Genomic DNA, 20,677 nt, shown 5'->3' with positions numbered 1-20,677 from the left:
GGGAACCCTTCATGAAGAGGTCTCACTCTGCGCTAGATATGTTTGTTTGCTAACGACTTGAGTCCTTCAAACGGCTCTTTCAAGTGAACGGTAAGATTATGAAAGACAGGACATAAATAAAAAGCATTAAAATGCATTATGACTCCTACATAAACGTAAATAAAACTCTGTTTACAGCGGAACCAATGGGAGGTCCTCTATTCCGCCCATAAAACCTGATAAATAACCATCCAAAAAGAACAAACAATACTTCATTTACAGTGTGTGACCTGGATTTTAATCAAATATGAGTTATATTGTTTTTATAAGCTCTAACACAGAAAAATTATTTAAGGCGGCGCCAACGTTGTCAAATGTGCGGGTATGTCCAACCCTAACCCTAACCCTTGCTTGTCAAACTTTATTCTCGATCATAAACCATGCCGACCTGGATAGTAGAAGGATGAGAACGTATTCCGACATGTCGGCACACTTTAACAGCAGCGGCGGCGGCGATGATCAAGAAGAACGCAGAGTTGGAATATAATTACAACACTTTATGTACATATTTATATACATATGTCTTGATTGGATTATCCAAAGAATAGTGCTCGATACCATGGAGATGATTGAGGGAACCCCTCATGAAACAGTTCTGTAGAGATGAAGTAGTCTTGTGATTTTTCCCACACATACATATTGCGCTCTACCACGGTATCGAGCACTATTCTCTGGATAATCCAATCAAGACATATGTATATAAACTAGGGCTGGGCAACGATTAAAAATTTTAATCGAACTTAATTGCACTATTTCTCCGATTAATCGCGATTAACTGCATTGTATACGCAAAGCCCAATAATGAATTCAAAAGTAGTGTGTAGTGTACCTTTATTGGAATATTCTCCCACATGAACAAAAGCGCCAAAACATTTGTTGTGCAAACACAATTTAAATCAGTACTTGTTAGACAGTAGCAGTTAAATAGCATATTTTATGAAAATCAACTCAAAAAATGTAAATATAAACATTTAAGCTTATTGCCACTGCCAGGGTATTTAAGTTATCCTGTTTGTTATGGAAAATAAATATAATCTACATACAAATCTCTGAGTCACAATCATAACATCTGAACAGGCAATTTCTGAGGTAACAGCAGAAACTTTTTTTTATCAGGGATCTTATGTTTAAAAAACCTATATTATAGGTAGTGGGCTGTTTTAGGGAATTTTTGATCAAATTATCCGTAGTAGCAATATTAATAATGTTGTGTTTATTCTGCGTAGTGCACTTAAAATAATTATGACCATATCTAGGAATTGATATGATGGGAATTTTCCGATTGTTTGCTTGGTGCTTTGATAAACTGAAAGCATCATATACATGGTACTATATTGTGATGTTATGAGCCAGGGAATAAAAGAACTACCCTACCCAGCATGCAACAGGAGTGACGAGCATTCGCGGTAGCCCGGTATAGGTTGTGTCGCCATGACGGCATCTCGTATGTTGTGATATGGACTCTCTGAAAGCAAACGTTAAGAACTCAGCCAACACTCCTCGTCTGCATTATTCATAAATAGACAGACAACACATATACTCTGCTGCTTCACAGGCTGCTGGATGTAGCTGGCAAAGTATTCCCATGCTAGCTAGCCGGTCTAGCAAGCACGCGTCATTCAGTCCAAAACGGCCCGATCTATCCACATTCAGAATTGTCTGGTGGTCGTAAGTGATCCCGGAGTGACCACGCTGTAAGCCAGCCATGAAATTTGCAGAATTGTCCGGTATTTTTGCCAAATGTTCCATCTTTACCAAGAGCCCCTCGACGCCGAAGTACATCCGGGAGATGCCATCTTGTTAAGAAAAGGCGTTAACAAAATAAAAGCATGTCAACAACATACGCAAATGTGCGATAAAATAATTGTCGGCGTTAATAGATTGATGAGTTAACGCGTAATTAACGCATTAATTTGCCCGCCCCTACTATAAATATGTACATAAAGTGTTGTAATTATATTCCAACTCCGCGTTCTTCTTGGTCATCGCCGCCGCCGCTGCTGTTAAAGTGTGCCGACATGTTGGAATACGTTCTCATCATTCTACTCTCCAGGTCGGCAAGGTTTATGATCAAGAATAAAGTTTGACAAGCAAGGGTTAGGGTTAGGGTTAGCTGATCATTGGACATAGCAGCACATTTGACAACGTTGGCGCCGCCTTAAATAATTTTTTCTGTGTTAGAGCTTATAAAAACAATATAACTCATATTTGATTAAAATCCAGGTCACAAACTGTAAATTAAGTATTGTTTGTTCTTTTTGGATGGTTATTTATCAGGTTTTATGGGCGGAATAGAGGACCTCTCATTGGCTCCGCTGTAAACAGAGTTTTATTTACATTATTTAGGAGTCATATCGCTAAAATTCGCTCCATTTTGTCCACTAGCGCTGCCGAGATCATTATCCATGCGTTTGTTACGTCTTGTCTCGATTACTGTGACATATTATTTATTAGCATTAAAAGATTACAGTTAGTACAAAATGCGGCTGCTAGACTTTTGACAAGAACAGGAAAATTTGATCATATTCCGCCTGTACTGGCTCACCTGCACTGGCTTCCTGTGCACTTAAGATGTGACTTTAAGGTTTTACTACTTACGTATAAAATACTACACGGTCTAGCTCCAGCCTACCTTGCCGATTGTACTGTACCATATGTCCCGGCAAGAAATCTACGTTTAAAGGACTCCGGCTTATTAGTGATTCCCAGAGCCCCAAAAAAGTCTGCGGGCTATAGAGCGTTTTCCGTTCGGGCTCCAGTACTCTGGAATGCCCTCCCGGTAACAGTTCGAGATGCTACCTCAGTAGAAGCATTTAAGGGGTTGCCCACATATGCGGTCCTCTCCAAGGTTTCTCATACTCATCGTTGTCACTGTCACCGACGTCCCACTGGGGTGAGTTTCTCCTTGCCCTTATGTGGGCTCTACCGAGGATGTCGTCGTGGTTTGTGCAGCCCTTTGAGACACTTGTGATTTAGGTCTATATAAATAAACATTTATTGATTGATTGATAATGCATTTTAATGCTTTTTATTTATGTCCTGTCTTTCATAATCTTACCGTTCACTTGAAAGAGCCTTTTGAAAGACTCAAGTCGTTAGGGAACACACATATCTAGCGCAGAGTGAGACCTCTTGTACCCATTTTGAAAGCCGGAGAAAAATAAATTAAACACACAGACGTAATAATTTATCAAGTTAATTTTCAATCGTTGCTCAACGAATTGACTTATTGACTATTGGCCCGGTCCTACAATTATACGACTTTTTAATGCTTTTGGATATTGCATGTAATGCTTTTTTTAAATCCCATTTATGGCTTAATGTCCACAGAAAATCACCTGAATTACTTTGAATGATTTTTATTGACCCAGGGAAAGCCTGACTGAAGACGGTACAAATCAAAAACTTACATTCTACATCTAAAGTGATGTTTTTAATCAAGTAGTGGTCCGAGTTGTTCTCCGTTTGGCATGAAAACTTCTTGCTGTCATAGTTCCGGTAAACGGTAAAGCTGACCGTGGTTGTCTTCCTGTTTTGCTCCTGGGACGCGATTGGCCGACGCCAATCAAAATCCCAAATTTCTGGTTGAGAGGAGCATGAGGTGGGAGTGGAGCATGTCAGTGTGACTCGGCTTGCTTCCGTCACAGGGGATGGGTTCTCAAAAGTGATCGGGCAGGGATTGTCTGCAAAGAAAACAGCGACAATAAAAACATAAAGAGTGCATTTTTACAACCCGGGAGTATTCTATAAGAACGCAGCAGACACAAGACATTGAAACAACGTTGAGAACTTCTTGAATTAGGTCCTGACGTTGAACAACTCAAACATAAGGTTGAAACAACATGCTTTTTGATGAGGTTTAATCAACGTTGTGTTGTTTTGGCCATTGAAGGTTGGTCAATTTCTCTAACACAAATATTACATTGAAACAACGTTTAATTAAAGTCAGGTTCTGACGTTGATTTGACTATTGACTTTTGGTCATTCTTTAACCAATATTCTTCAACACAAATACAACGTTGAGTCAACATGCTTTTTGATGACGTTTAATCAATGTTGGGTTCCGATGTTGATTTGACCATTGAATTTTGGTCATTTTTCTAACAATATTCTTCTACACCAGGGGTCTCCAACGGGGCACCTGGTCGCCCGTAAGGACCAGATGAGTCGCCCGCTGGCCTGTTCTAAAAATAGCTCAAATAGCAGCACTTACCAGTGAGCTGCCTCTATTTTTAAAATTGGATTTATTTATTAGCAAGCTGGTCTCGCTTTGCTCGATATTTTTAATTCTAAGAGAGACAAAACTCAAATAGAATTTGAAAATCCGTGGAAATATTTTAAAGACTTGGTCTTCACTTGTTTGAATAAATTAATTTGTTTTTTTTTACTTTGCTTCTTATAACTTTCAGAAAGACAATTTTAGAGAAAAAAATACAACCTTAAAAATGATTTTAGGATTTTTAAACACATATACCTTTTTACCTTTTAAATTCCTTCCTTTTCTTTCCTGACAATTTAAATCAATGTTCAAGTAAATTTATTGTTTTTATTGTAAAGAATAATAAACACATTTTAATTTAATTCTTCATTTTAGCTGCTGTTTTTTCGACGAAAAATATTTGTGAAATATTTCTTCAAACTTATGATTAAAATTCCCCAAAAATTATTCCGGCAAATCTACAAAATCTTTAGAATCAAATTTAAATCTTCTTTCAAAGTCTTTTGAATTTCTTTTAATATTTTTGTTCTGGAAAAACTAGAAGAAATAATGATTTTTCTTTGTTAGAAATATAGCTTGGTCCAATTTGTTATATATTCTAACAAAGTGCAGATTGGAATTTAACCTATTCAAAACATGTCATCCAAATTCTAAAATTAATCTTAATCAGGAAAAATTACTAATGATGTTCCATAATTTTTTTTTCTTTTTTCAAAAAGATTCGAATGAGGTAGTTTTTCTCTTTTTTTCGGTTGAATTTTGAATTTTAAAGAGTCGAAATTGAAAATAAACTATGTTTCAAAATTTTATTTTCATTTTTTTCCTGTTTTCTCCTCTTTTAAACCGTTCATTTAAGTGGGTTTTTCATCATCTATTCTCTACAAAAAACCTTCCATAAAAGGAAAAAAAATGTACGACGGAAGGACAGACAGAAATACCCTTTTTTTTTTATACATATAGATTCATTTAATAAAGGTAAATTGAGCAAATTGGCAATTTCTGGCAATTTATTTAAGTGTGTATCAAACTGGTAGCCCTTCGCATTAATCAGTACCCAAAAAGTAGCTCTTGGTTTCAAAAAGGTCGGTGACCCCTGTTCTACACAAATACAACGTTGAGTCGACATGCTTTTTGACAACGTTTAATCAATGTTGGGTTTCGATGTTGATTTGACCATGGAATTTTGGTCATTTCCCTAACAATATTCCACACTAAAAATACAACGTTGAAACCACATGCTTTTTGAGAACGTTTAAAGGCCTACTGAAACCCACTACTACCGACCACGCAGTCTGATAGTTTATATATCAATGATGAAATATTAACATTGCAACACATGCCAATACGGCCTTTTTAGTTTACTAAATTACAATTTTAAATTTCCCGCTGAGTTTCTTGTTGAAAACGTCGCGGAATGATGACGCGTATAATGACTTGTGTGCGTGACGTCTCGAGTTGGAGGGGACATATTAGCGCAGCATCACTTGTGGCTAAAAGTCGTCTCTTTTCATCGCGCAATTACACAGTATTCTGGACATCTGTGTTGCTGAATCTTTTGCAATTTGTTCAATTAATAATGGAGAAGTCAAAGTAGAAAGATGGAGGTGGGAAGCTTTTAGCCTTTAGCCACACAAACACACGGTGTTTCCTTGTTTAAAATTCCTGGAGGTGAAGCTTTAATTTGGATCAGAGCGGTCAAGTGAACATGGTTGTGGTAAAAAGTCGCCTCTTACCGGAGATCAGCGGAGCTTGCGCCGTCCATGCAGCTATAATAATAATAATAATGGATTAGATTTATATCACGCTTTTCTATTGTTAGATACTCAAAGCGCTCACAGAGAAGTGGGAACCCATTATTCATTCACACCTGGTGGTGGTAAGCTACATCTGTAGCCACAGCTGCCCTGGGGTAGACTGACGGAAGCGTGGCTGCCAGTTTGCGCCTACGGGCCTCCGACCACCACCAATCATTCACTCATCATTCATTCACCAGTGTGAGCGGCACCGGGGGCAAAGGGTGAAGTGCCCTGCCCAAGGACACAACGGTAGCGATTTGGATGTCAATAGGTGGGAAGCGAACCTGCAACCCTCAGGTTTCTGGCACGGCCGCTCTACCCACTACGCCATGCTGCCGTAATTCCCCTTAGAGACTAGCGTGAACACACCCGTGGACACACGCCTTCGACTATCAGGTACTATTTAATTCATTAAAACACTAAACAATAGAAAGATAAGGGATTTCCCAGAATTATCCTAGTAAATGTGTCTAAAAACATCTGAATCGCTCCCAATGCAATCGCCTTTTTTTTTAAACTTTTTTTTTATTTTATTTTTTTCTACTCCTTCACTATCAATATCCTCAGCCACGAATCTTTCATCCTCGCTCAAATTAATGGGGAAATTGTCGTTTTCTCGGTTCGAATAGCCCTTGCTGCTGGAGGCTCACATTATAAACAATGTGAGGATGTGATGAGCCCTCACACCGGTGACGTCATCGTCTGCTACTTCCGGTAAAGGCAAGGCTTTTTTATTAGCGACCAAAAGTTGCGAACTTTAGCGTGGATGTTCTCTACTAAATCCTTTCAGCAAAAATATGGCAATATCGCGAAATGATCAAGTATGACACATAGAATGGACCTGCTATCCCCGTTTGAATAAGAAAATCTCATTTCAGTAGGCCTTTAATCAATGTTGGGCTCTGACGTTGATTTGATCATTGAATTTTGGTCATTTCCTAACCAATATTCTACAACACTACTACAATGTTGAAACATTGGGCTGTTGTCGACATTAAATCAATGTTTGATTCCGATGTTGATTTAACCATTGAATTTTGGTCATTTCTTTAACAATATTCTTCAACACAAAATACAACCATGAAACAAAATGCTTTTTGACTATATTTATTCAATGTCAGGTCGTGACATTGATTTTAATATTAAATTTTGGTCATTTCCCAACCAAATATTCTACAACACAAATACAACGTTGAAACAACGTACTTTTTCACAACATTTATTCAATGTCAAGTTGTGATGTTGATTTAACCACTGACATTTGGTCAGTTCCCAACCAACAACGTGATTCCAAAGTTGGACATCAATGTAGTCCCAATTTACAAAGACAACTATTTTGCAACGTTGTTTCAGAGTCAGTTTTCAAGGACATGTCTGTATAATTAACGCTGTATCAATGTCTTGTGCCTGCTGGGAAAGGATATTAGAACAAAGTGTATTTGAACAGAACAGATGTTTGTTTGAAATGAATTGTGTACATCAGGCCTTTTTTCTTTTTTTTTTAAAGATTTTTATCAACCAAATAGGCTTGATAAAAAAACATTCAAACTGGCTCATGAATTGTACACAGTACTGGTACTAGATGCAGGGGGCAACAGTGCGTCAAATGTGTCACAATGAAGCAGCAGTGCGGTGAGTAGAATAAGACTACTTAAAAAAAAAATGTCACAATCGACCTTAAAGAGATTCATATAAATGGTGAAGATCTGACTTTTAACGGTGATGGGACAACAAAATATGCTTGAGTGGTTGTTTTCTGTCGGACATTCTCAGCGGCGGACACAACAAAGTCTAAGCTTCATCACGATACTTGGTCACATCTTTGTAAGTAGATATTGTGCCTTATCTTTGTTTTCTAATGAAATGTTACCTTCATGATTCGGAGCTGTGTTAATTTATTTATTATTTGTTCCTCTCTGGCGAGCTAAACTCCTTTTAATACACTAGCTGACCAGCAGAGGGCAGTGCAGTTACATGATATTTTTTGTTCAGCCACATTCCTGTTTTTGTTTTGTTTTTTTATATGCGTAAACATTGCGTAAATGTATTAAAGGCCTACTGAAACCCACTACTACCCACCACGCATTATGATAGTTTATATATCAATGATGAAATATTAACATTGCAACACATGCCAATACGGCCTTTTTAGTTTACTAAATTGCAGTTTTAAATTTCCCGGAGTTCCTTCGTGAAAACGTGGCGTAATGATGAAGTGTACACGTGACGTCACGGACTGTTAGGTAATATGAGCGCTGCACACACACACAGCTAAAAGTCGTCTGCTTTAACCGCATAATTACACAGTATTTTGGAGATCTGTGTTGCTGAATCTTTTGCAATTTGTTAATTAATATTGGAGAAGTCAAAGTAGAGAGATGGAGTTTGGAAGCTTTAGCCTTTAGCCACACAAACAAGGTGATTCCTTGTTTGAAATTCCCGGAGGTGAAACTTTACTATGGATCTCAGCGGTCAAGTGAACATGGATCACGACCGAATGTTAACCAGCAGGTTTCGGTGAGAAATTTGTGGTAAAAAGTCGCTTCTTACCGGAGATCAGCTGAGCAGTTTTTAAAAGAACAAAACAAATCCCACTAAAACTCTTAGGGATCCAAAAGGGCCCCACTCATAAAAGTGTTAATAAATAATATATACATAATTTTCTTTTTCTTTTTTTTTTACTCCCATGCCTTTAATATTTAGATCAATTTCAGATGTATCCGTCAATTATACATTTTTATTATTTTGTTCATGTGTTTTTGGTTAGTTATTTATGCCCTTTTGACATAGAAAACAGTTTTTATGGCAAACACACAAAATATGCAATGGTTTCCCCTTAAAATATTTCAAGGTGGAATATTTGATGAGAAATGTTTGGAGCCTTCAATAGGTCAATAATTCATAATGTGATTTTGACTCATTATTATTTTTTGATCAATGACAGTTTGTTTTGTTTTTGTTTTTTAAATCCGACAAAAAATTTCAGGAGTCCAAAAGGGGCCCCTTCATAAACGTGTTTAAAATAAGTAATATATTATTTTCTATCTTATACTTCCAAGCCTTAAATCTTCGTATCAATTTCATATCCATCCGTCAGTTATACGTTTTTATAATTGTTTTCATGTTTTTTTGTTTATGCCCTTTTTTGACGTAGAATACATAGTTTTTTTTATGACAAGCACAGAAAATATGCAATATTTCCCTTAAAATATTTCAAAGTGTAATATTTGATGTGAAGTATTGGAGGCTTCAATAGGTCAATAAGAGTGATTTTATTCATTATTTTTGTTTCAGAAATGGCAGTTTTAAAGGCCTACTGAAACCCACTACTACCCACCACGCAGTCTGATAGTTTATACATCAATGATGAAATATTAACATTGCAACACATGCCAATACAGCCGGTTTAGTTTACTAAATTGCAAATTTAAATTTCCCGCGAAGTATCCTGTTGAAAACGTCGCGGAATGATGACGCGTGCGTGTGACGTCACAGGTTGTAGCGGACATTTTCTTCCAGTACAGATCACGGCTATAAATCGTCTGCTTTGATCGCATAATTACACTGCATTCTGGACATCTGTGTTGCTGAATCTTTTGCAATTTGTTCAATTAATAATGGAGACTACAAAGAAGAAAGCAGTTGGTGGAAAGCGGTATATTGAGGCCGGCTGTAGCAACACAAACACAGCCGGTGTTTCTTTGTTTACATTCCCTAAAGATTACGGTGAAGCTTTAATATGGAACAGAGCGGTTAAGTGAACATGGTTCTCTACCACATGTCAACCGGCAGGTTTTGGTGGTGAAAATGGTGGTAATAAGTCGGCTCTTACCGTAGACATGAGCGGAGCTTGTGTCGTTCCTCCTGCAGCTGTCAAAGAGCTAGCTGAGACTCTGTTGCCTCCCCCGTGGCTTCCCTCAGTGACACAGGCGGTCACCACACCCATGGCCACACCCCTCCGACTTTCAGGTACGACTATATAATCTCACTAAAACACTAGTAACACAATAAGAAGATAAGGGATTTACCAGAATTATCCTAGTAAATGTGTCTAATAACATCTGAATCGCTCCCACTGCCCTCTCTTTTTTTTTTTTTTTTAGTCCTTCACTCTCACTATCCTCATCCACGAATCTTTCATCCTTGCTCAAATTAATGGGGAAATCGTCGCTTTCTCGGTCCGAATCGCTCCCACTGCTGGTGGCCATGATTGTAAACAATGTGAGAATGTGAGGAGCTCCACAACCCGTGACGTCACACGCACATCGTCTGCTACTTCTGGTACAGGCAAGGCTTTTTCATTAGCGACCAAAAGTTGCAAACTTTATCGTCGATGTTCTCTACTAAATCCTTTCAGCAAAAATATGGAAATATCGCGAAATGATTAAGTATGACACTTAGAATGGACCTGCTATCCCCGTTTAAATAAGAAAATCTCATTTCAGTAGGCCTTAAAAGAAAACAAAACACCTTTTTATCGTCAATCAACATTACATTTACTCTTTTATTCCACTTTTTATGTTTTTGTAATATTGCTTTTAAAATGGGCTGCACTTTGGACACCTCTGGCAATGGAGCGGGAAAAGTGTCGGTGTGTGTGAGAGAAAGGACGGACGAGTGTATGCACTTATTGTGAATGTGAAAAAGCAGACATGTTTTCAATACTTGCCGTCCACAACAACAACAACAGCAGGTCTTGCGATCCATTTAAAGTCTCCCAGGATGTATCGGAATGTGTATTTTCCGCTGTCACTTTTTTTCAGGTCGCAGATCAATATATCATTTCGACTCCTACTTGAACGTTTGTCATCCGCGGGTTTCACTCGACTCGCAAAGTCTGGGTGGACGGGCCGCCGGTGTGAGTCGGCGCTGAAAATGACGGGGCCTTCATAGTCCTTGTTTTTCCAGAGCGGGTCTTTTATCCAGAACCAATCACCATCTGTGAGAGAAATGCTGCCTTTCACCCTTATGGTCAGCGTAATGCAGGACCCTTCTTTGGCAGACTGCGGACTGCTGCTCATTTCAAAGGAGATCTTTGGTGGTTCGGAAGAATCTGCGGTAGAACAGCACGGCACTTTCAGTAAAAGACAACAGAAAAATTGTTGTTGTTTTTTATTTTAGAGGAGGAAATGTTTTTTTTACCTGCCACCAGAATCACTGATACCAAGCAAATGAATGTACGAAGATCCATTCCGACCTGGAACAAAGTGAAACAGATTTACTTTATTGATACTAATGCTGATAATGACCAAGAAAAATGCATATTATTTTTCAAATTGCTGATTTTGGATGCATTACTTCAAATACCGTAGATCAGTGTTTTTCAACCATATCTAATTTCACATATTTGGGTTAAAAATATTTTTTGCTAACCAGTGATTATAGTCTCCAAATTATGTGTTGTTGTTGACTGTCGGTGCTGTCTAGAGCTCGGCAGAGTAACCGTGTAATACTCTTCCATATCAGTAGGTGGCAGCCGGTAACTACTTGCTTTGTAGATGTCAGAAACAGCGGTAGGCAGTGTGAAGGTAAAAAGGTATCTAATGCTTAAACCAAAAATTTTAAAAAAGGTGAGTCCCCCTAAGAAAAGGCATTGAAGCTTAGGGAAGGCTATGTAGACCAAAACTAAAACTGAACTGGCTACAGAGTAAACAAAAACAGAATGCTGGTCAACAGCAAAGACTTACTGTGGAGCAAAGATGGCGTCCACAAAGTACATCTGGACATAACATGACAATCAACAATGTCCCCACAAAGAAGGATAAAAACTGGAATAATCTTGATTGATAAAACAAAGTAGATGCGGGAAATATCGCTCAAAGGAAGATATAAACTGCTACAGGAAAATACCAAAAAAAGAGAAAAAGACACCAAAATAGGAGAACAAGACAAGAACAAAAACACAACACACAGGTAAATACCAAAAACCTCCTAAAAATTCACGGCTTGATGTGACAGGTCGTGACAATACACCTACTTTGAGACAAGAGCTACATTGATGCATGCTTGGTTATGGTTTAAAGTCAAATTCAACAATTGTGTCATCGACTTTTTCCTGTCAACTGAGTTTCATTTTTTTGATCATATCTGCTGCTGGTGTGCCTCCGGATTTTTTTAATGCAAAAATGTATCTTGGCTCAAAATATTTTGAATCAAGCATATTTGTTCAGTGCATGACTGCAAGCTCATCCATGCTAACATGCTATTTAGGCTAGCTGTATGTACATATTGCATCATTATGTGTAGTTTGTAGGTATATTTAAGTTCATTAAATGCCCTTGACTTATGTCTTCTGTATTTATTTTATATTTGCATGTCTCATGACACATTATCTGTATGTAATATTGGCTGCATTTCTGATAGTTATTGGTGTGATGTTGTTCCAGAGGCAAACGTTACCCAACTTGCAGAGATTGTAATAAATCCATTAGAAAAAGACGTCCTGCCATTTTCTTTAACTTGGACACACAAAGGTACACCTTTTGCCACTCTAAGCCAGTCATTTTCAGGAATTGTCTCCCCCTCTGAGAAGTTTTACTAATGTTTTCCGGTGTTGTAAACATTTCTTGAATAAATAATATATTTCAACACTTCTGTCAACAAGATTTGCGTCAGCCTGCGACAAAGTCATTTTGATCGTACACTAATACAGCTAATGTGTTGCCTTCATTATAAGATATGCAGGCATGTGATTTTTCCGTCTATAGTCAGAAATATGTCTCTGTAAAAATATAAAAAAATATTTTCTGTTTTTTCTTTGTTTTTTCCGACCTACAATTTGTGTCAAAATATTGATCCGTCTCTTTGCCATGCCTGCCAACAACGGTTTTCCCGTACTGAGTACGTTTTTTGATAATCCATTCCGGTTTACACTTGCAGTGGTAACAATTAAGTTTTTCCAACAAAATGATTAACTGAAAAATCTAAGTCATGTAACTAAACTACGTAGCTTAACTAAATTTCCCAGTAACTTGGCTGTAGCTTCACTAAGTTTTAAACAAGTAGCGATGTCTGTAGCTTAGCTATTTTTAGACCCATGTAGCGGTTAGCTAAGCTACATGGTACAAAGGAAGACAGAGGGAGAAGAGAAAGAGAGTACTGGACTATTGCAACTCCACGGGCAGGAGACAAAATATACGGGAAAAAACGATGATGATTGGTTGGTTTACATATAAGAAAATCCATGATAGGTCTCCTCAGTTCCCAAATGTTTACTGAGTGTTGTTAAAAGGAAAGGTCATGTAACACGGTGGTAAAAATGTCCCTATGCCAAATTTTTTGTAACGTGTTGCTGCCATTAGAATCTAAGTTAATGATTATTTGCAAAAATAAATTAAGTTTCTCACTTCAAACATTAAGTATCTTGTCTTTGCAGTCTAATCAATTGAATATAAGTTTAAAAGGATTTGCAAATCATTATAATCTGTGTTTATTTACGATTTACACAATGTGCCAACTTCACTGGTTTTGGGTTTTGTACAATGGTTCCCCAATCATGCTTATTCTTACTGTCATTTATTAAGAATGTCAATTGCTGATGCTATATTGCTGAAAAGCTCCTAAAAAAATATTTTACACGAATGCACTTTTTATCCCATGTTTTCATCTCATTGTGCATGTTTTAAAGCAGGGGGGCCCATTACGTCGATCGCGAGCTACCAGTCGACCGCGGGGGGTGTGTCAGTCGATCTCCAGCCAGGCTTTAAAAAAAAATAGACCTAAAAATTAGTGATCATCAATTTTCACCAAGACGTCACTTAAATGACATTCATGGTACCGGAGGGTCTTGTGAGATGACGCTGGCTGCTGCAAGATCATTATTATGAAAATATGACCGAGAGGAAGGCGAGAAACACTTTTTATTTCAACAGACTCCCGCGCCGTACCTTCCGTCAAAACTCTAAAGGCCGACTACACATTTCCGAGACTCTTATTTTGTTAGCGCAGGCAGCATGAAGCAGGGCTTTTATTGTGAAGATAGGAAATGTGCAGTCGGCCTTTAGAGTTTTGACGGAAGGGACGGCGCGAAAGTCTGTTGAAATAAAAAGTGTTTCCCCCCCTTCCTCGCTGTCATTTTTTCATAATAATGAACTGGTAGCAGCCAGCGTCATCTCACAAGACCCTCGGGTGCCGTGAATGTCAATCAAGCAAGCTACGGAATTTGCCGCCAATGTTTTTCTTGTAAAGTGTATGGAAGCTGGATGAATTAGATGCCAAAAACCAACCACTTTCATGTGGTATTGTACAGAAAGGACAACTTTTTTTCTCCTCCATTTGAAAATGTGGGCGTTATCATCATTACTGTCTGATTCCAATCAATGCAAGTCATCAGAATCAGGTAATACACCAACTTATAGTCTTGTCTTTGTGAAAGAAATACATCTATATGTGTTACACATGCTTGTATTATCATTAAACACATTTAACTTGTTTACAAAAATGTCTCTTTCATAAATAAATAAATATAAATGATATATATAAATGAGGTAGATCCCCTCGAGTTGGTCAATTGAAAAGTAGCTCGCCTGCAGAAAAAGTGTGGGCACCCCTGTTTTAAAGGGAACAAAATGTGATGTCTGAAAGGGGTACAAATTATTTCCAAAGTAGATTTGTGTTGTTTTTTGTTCACATTTGTGTTGAAAAAAGCTTTTTATGTCGTTACGCCCGATTGTAGCTGAGATAGGCGCCAGCGCCCCCCGCGACCCCTAAAAGGGAATAAGCGGTAGAAAATGGATGGATGGATGGACGTTCTTTTGCTTATTTTCTGACAAGTGACCCACCCACCTCGTCAAAATCTCCCCAATTTTGTCACATTCTACAGTTGCATATACACAAATTTACTACATACGTACTGCAAAAATATTTGTGTCTAACGATTACACTTTTCATGTTCTTAACGGTGTATAGATTTTATACTAACGTGTTGTTATTCATAACCAGCCACCCCAGCTTGTAAAAATCTCCACAAGCATGTCACAAACAATACATATTACAAATATTGTAACATCAAATAGAAACCCCATAGAGCAGGTGTTAAATTACAAGTACTTGGGTTTTACTCTTGATCAGAAGCTTTCATTTAAAGCCCGTATTTACAATTTGGTCTCTAAGCTTAGGGTAAAGCTTGTTTTTTTTCAGAAATAACCGCTTCTCTCTTGAAGTCAGAAAGAAATTGGTGACAGCGACTATCTTGCCCGTAATTGATTATGGAGACGTGCTTTATTTTAGTGCTTCATTAAATGCCTCCAGTTCTTGGACACTGTTTTTTACTCAGGACTAAGATTTGTTACTGGCTGTCGTAGTCTCACCCACCATTGTCAACTCTATATGAAGTCAGACTTATCTTCATTGAGTGCACGCAGATACACACATTGGCTGACCATCATTTGTAAGGCTCTTTTAGGTTTAATGCTTCCATACTTGTGTACTTTGTTACAAAGAAAAAACAGCTCTTATGCATTACGGTCTAACAATTTGTATGTTTTAACCGTTCCCCATGTACGAACTTTCCGTTCTGTCCTGAGTGACAGACAGCGAGGGACGTTTACACAGTGCCTGTGTTTTTAAACGGTGTAAATCTTTATTGTTTTACAGTTCTCTTTTATGTATTTCAAAATGTATGTCTTAAAGTAATACTTTTTTGAAACTGGTCTATGACATGTGCTGTTGACCTCTCGGCCAGGTCACCCTTGTGAAAGAGATCTTGATCTCAATGGGTTTCTTATCTTTATTTTTTATTTTTATTTAGCCTTTATTTAACCAGGTAAATTCCCATTGAGATCAAATATCTCGTTTCCAAGGGAGACCTGGCCAAGAGGACAGCAGCAAGGTTACATTAAAAACAGTAAACAACACATAAAACATCATATTTACAACATTAAAGCTTGCTCACATAACACATGTGCTTACAGACAAGGTAGATTGCCATCCTTTCACAGAAGCTTTAAACTCATTTAATATAACGAGGCTTTGAAGTTGAATATTAGATTGTAGGTTATTCCAAGCCTTCGCTGCTGAAAACCTAAATGCTTTCTTGTCCAGTTCAGTTCTTACATTGGGGACGACAAATTGCAGAACATTCTTTGAACGAAGATTGTGACTTCCTTGTTTCTTTGTTAAAAGACGTGATAGATAAGATGGAGTGATACAAAGAATGGTTTTGAAGATGTACATATACTGTACATAAAGATGTCCAGTTAATGGGGAACATTATCACCAGACCTATGTAACCGTCAATATATACCTTGATGTTGCAGAAAAAAGACCATATGTTTTTTTAACCGATTTCCGAACTCTAAAAGGGTGAATTGGGCGATTTAAACGCTTTTCAATTGATAGCCTGTCGAGCGATGACCTTTGACCCGTGACGTCACAACATGAAGCAATCCGCCATTTTCTCAATCTTATTACACACACCAAGTCAAATCAGCTCTGTTATTTTCCGTTTTTTCGACTGTTTTCCCGTACCTTGGAGACATCATGCCTCGTCGGTGTGTTGTCGGAGGGTGTAACAAAACGAACAGAGATGGATTCAAGTTGCACCAGAGGCCAAAAGATGCGAAAGTCCCTCTTTGTTTTTTTGCACACTTTACCCACAACAGCTATGCTACGACAGAGAAGGCAAGAATGTGTGGATATCCTGCGACACTCAAAGCAGATGCATTTCCAACGATAAAGTCAACGAAATCTGCAATATTGGAAAATAGACCACCACTTAATCTGCCAGAGTGCGAGCTATTCAGGGATGACGGCAGTCTCTTCCCGCAGACGAACGAGGTAAACCCCCTGGATGTCTTGGCTATGACGTGATTTATGCCACTTCTGTCTCATTTTGTCTACCAAACTTATAACGTTGTGCATGAATGCACAAAGGTGAGTTTTGTTGGTGTTATTGACTTATGTGGAGTGTGCTAATCAGACATATTTGGTCACGGCATGACTGACAGCTAATCGATGCTAACATGCTATTTAGGCTAGCTGTATGTACATATAGCATCATTATGCCTCATTTGTAGCTATATTTGCATCCAGCCTTTCCCTCCACCCACATTTAATGCCAAACAAACAGATACCAATTGCTGGCTAGAAGGCGATCACCAAATTCGTCCTCGCTTCCTCCCGTGCCGCTGTCTGTCATGATACGGCTAAATAGCTTCAGTTTCTTCTTCAATTTCGTTTTCGCTTCCTGCCTCCATACTCCAACCATCCGTTTCAATACATGCGTAATCTGTTGAACCGCTTACGGCGCTGAAATCCGAGTCTGAATCCGAGCTAATATCGCTATACCTTTCCGTGCTATCCGCCAAGTTTGTTTCTGTGTGGCCACGCTGTGACGTCACAGGATAATGGACTGGTGGGTATAACGACGGTTAAACTCAGGCACTTTGAAGCCGTTTTTCGGGATATTGCGTGATGGGTAAAATTTTGAGAAAAACTTAGAAAAATAAAAATACGCCACTGGGAACTGTTTTTTATTGGTTTTAACCCTTCAGAAATTGGGCTAATGTTTTCCTTTAACCATTGAGTATTACACACAATGGTGAGTAAGGGGAGCGCAGTTGGTGATGGATTTCAGTAGCATTCATGTACAACACATCTCCATAGTCAATAACAGGTAAAAAGGTTGTTTCCACCAATTTCTATTTCACAGTAAAAGAAAAAGCAAGACTTGTTTCTATAATAAAATCCCAGTAAAAGTTTTTTTTTTTTTTTACAACATACTGAATGTGCTCCCTAAAACTCAGGTGGTCAGCAATTAAAAATCTTAGATATTTAAAAGAAGATACTAACACAATTTGTTGCCCATTTCTTGTTAAAATGTTCTCACACTTTGCTGATCTTACAGTTTTTGATGTGGTAAAGAACACTTTGTTTTCTTTGCATTTGAATCTGGTTAAATAAAGGTTCTACAACTGTTTAAAATATGTTAGTCAGACCCAAAACAATTGCAGCACAAACATAGCAAAAACAAATGGTACAGTTTTGGGGAGGTTTTGACAAGGCGGGGGTTGGCTGGTTGTGATTAAAAACGCTAAGATAAAAACTATAATCTTTAGACCAGTGGTCCCCAACGTTTTTGTATCCGCGGACTGGTCAAGGCTTAATAATTTGTCCCGCGGCCCAGGTGGGAGGATGGGGGGAATCATTTTATTTTATTTATTTATTTTTTTCTTTGTCATGAAAAAGGGACGTTTTTGTCATGAAAAGGGGAGGTTTTTGTTGTTGGTGCACTAATTGTAAGTGTATATTGTGTTTTTATGTTGATTTAATAAAAATAAAAATTATATATATATATATATATATATATATATATATATATTTTTTTAAATGAATAAAAAATTGTTCTGCGGCCCGGTACCAATCGGGCCACGGCCCGGTATTGGTACCAATCGGGCCACGGCCCGGTGGTTGGGGACCACTGCTTTAGACAATATGTTTTGCAACACAAACAAATGCTACAAGTTTGGGGAGGTTTTGACCAGGCGGGGAAGGGTGCGGTTTAGAAATACTACGTTAAGTAAAAAAAAACTATAAAAAGTTAATTACTTAAAGACTATAATAGTTAGACCAAAGGTTTTTGCAGCACAAACAACTGGAACAAGTATGGGGGGATTTTGACAAGGTAGGGGTGCTGGTTATGAATAAAAACATTAAAACTATATTAGTTAGGGAAAAAATGTTTGCAGCACAAATGAGTGGTGGTGTTATTTTAATATTTGCAATGATAAGGGGGCCAACTTCACACAGGTGATTTAGAAAATGTTCCTGTATGACAGGGGTCGGGAACCTTTTTGGCTGAGAGAGCTATACAAGCCAAATATTTTTAAAAGTATTTTCATGAGAGCCATAAAATATATTTTTTTAAATACTGAATACAACTAAATGTGTGTATTTTCAAGAAAGACCAGCATTTTTAGAGTGTAATAAGTCCCTTATTCTTTTGAATAACATTGTTATTCTGAGGCTAACCAACAAAAAATAAACTACTTCTTACCATTAATGCGACTTCTTGAACAGGTGCGGTAGAAACCGGATGGATGGATGAAAATGCATGAGAAAGTTTTATGTTTTGAACGTTATTTTTAACATCGTGTTTACCAGCGAAATTATTTATTACTTATCGTGTTAAGCAATGTCAGCTAAGATTTATCTGAGAGCCAGGTGCAGTCATCAAAAGAGCCACATCTGGCTCTGGAGCCATAGGTTCCCTACCCCTGCTGTATGACGTTCCGACAATAAGATTGCATTTGTGACATAACTTTGGGGTCTTTTTTTAAAGCCATTTACTAATCGCCATGAATCAAAATGCTTTTTTCGTTTCTCAAACATGCATTAATGTTCTTTCCCCCAGGAGAAAGCGAGTAACACGTGGCACACTGATAAAGTGTAACCTATTATTACTATAACAACCTACAAGGTTAATTAGTTTGCTTCTCTTTCTTCCCCTTCATTTATCTGCTTTCTTGGGTAACTCAAGTTATCATTACATATATGTATTGTTGCAATTGAAACAATTGTATTGCTTATAATAGAGGTAATTATTGTTATTATTCATTATCAATAGTGCTTTTTCTATTGCTATTTGTATTGCACCATTTGTTGTCTAATAATGTTCAATGTCATTTACTTCACTAACTGCTTCTTTGCTATCACCTTTACTATACTATTTGTACATATTGTATTTGCTGATGCTGTTCTGTTGTTGTTGTTATTCTTTTTTGTTGACGTTGTTGTCTCTCTGTCTTATCCCCCTCTTGTCCCCGGAATTTCCACCTCTGTCCTCTATTTTTTTATTTTTTATTCATCCCCTCCTGCTCCTGTTTGGCCGCGCTAAACAATAATAAGTCAAATACAGATAAGGCGACAATAGAAGTATTTAACACTTTTCTTTTGTAAAGTCGATATGTACAGCAGACATGATTGTCTACATCACGGGTGTCAAACTCTGGCCCGCGGGTCAAATTCGGTCCGCTGTGTATTTTCATTTGGCCCTTGAGGCAATATCAAATTAACATTAGAGCTGGTCCGCCGGTATTATACAGCGGCGGTGTCACTGTAACACCGCATTCACCGCTAATACTCATACTCGCCCCCCCCACCCCCACACACCCCAATTTTCCAAGGAGACTCCCAAATTTCAGTGCCCCTCACGAAAATCACAGGGGGCAACCATTCTCCCAAATTTCTCCCGATTCCCACCTGGACAACAATATTGGGGGCGCGCCTTAAAGGCACTGCCTCAAGCGTCCTCTAAAACCTTTCGTCACGTCCGCTTTTCCTACGTAGATACAGCGTGCCGGCCTAGTCACATGATATATGTGGCTTTTACACACACTCACGCTAATGCAATGCAAGCTTGGTCAACAGCCATACAGGTCACACTGAGGGTGGCCGTATAAACGACTTTAAGACTGTTACAAATATGCGCCACACTGTGAACCAACACTAAACGAGAATGACAAATTTCGGGAGAACATCCGCACTGTAACACAACATAAACACAACAGAACAAATACCCAGAACCCCTAGCAGTACTACCTCTTCCTGGACGCTACAATATAGAAATGTATTATTAGCCTGTGGGAAAAGTTTATTTTGATATTTACCTGAGAAGGCTGCAAAT

At 38.1% G+C, this 20,677-nt stretch overlaps 1 protein-coding gene across 1 annotated transcript in view; it reads right to left on the bottom strand.

Annotated features, from left to right (window-relative positions):
* Window positions 1–10,000, bottom strand: part of LOC133540249 (B-cell receptor CD22-like) — a 64,183-nt gene extending 54,183 nt beyond the window's left edge. The window contains exons 1-2 of the mRNA XM_061882841.1: window positions 9,955–10,000; window positions 3,450–3,722 (exon numbers count right to left, since the gene is read on the bottom strand). Coding sequence (XP_061738825.1) covers window positions 3,450–3,722; window positions 9,955–10,000 — 319 coding nt within the window. The remainder of the gene's footprint in view (window positions 1–3,449; window positions 3,723–9,954) is intronic.
* Window positions 10,001–20,677: the final 10,677 nt, after the last annotated feature.

The sequence above is a fragment of the Nerophis ophidion genome, linkage group LG21 (assembly GCF_033978795.1).
Source record: "Nerophis ophidion isolate RoL-2023_Sa linkage group LG21, RoL_Noph_v1.0, whole genome shotgun sequence".
In the NCBI taxonomy this organism is placed as follows: Eukaryota; Metazoa; Chordata; class Actinopteri; order Syngnathiformes; family Syngnathidae; genus Nerophis; species Nerophis ophidion.
Note: the sequence above shows the minus strand (reverse complement) of the source record. Positions and strands in the feature narration are given on the sequence as shown.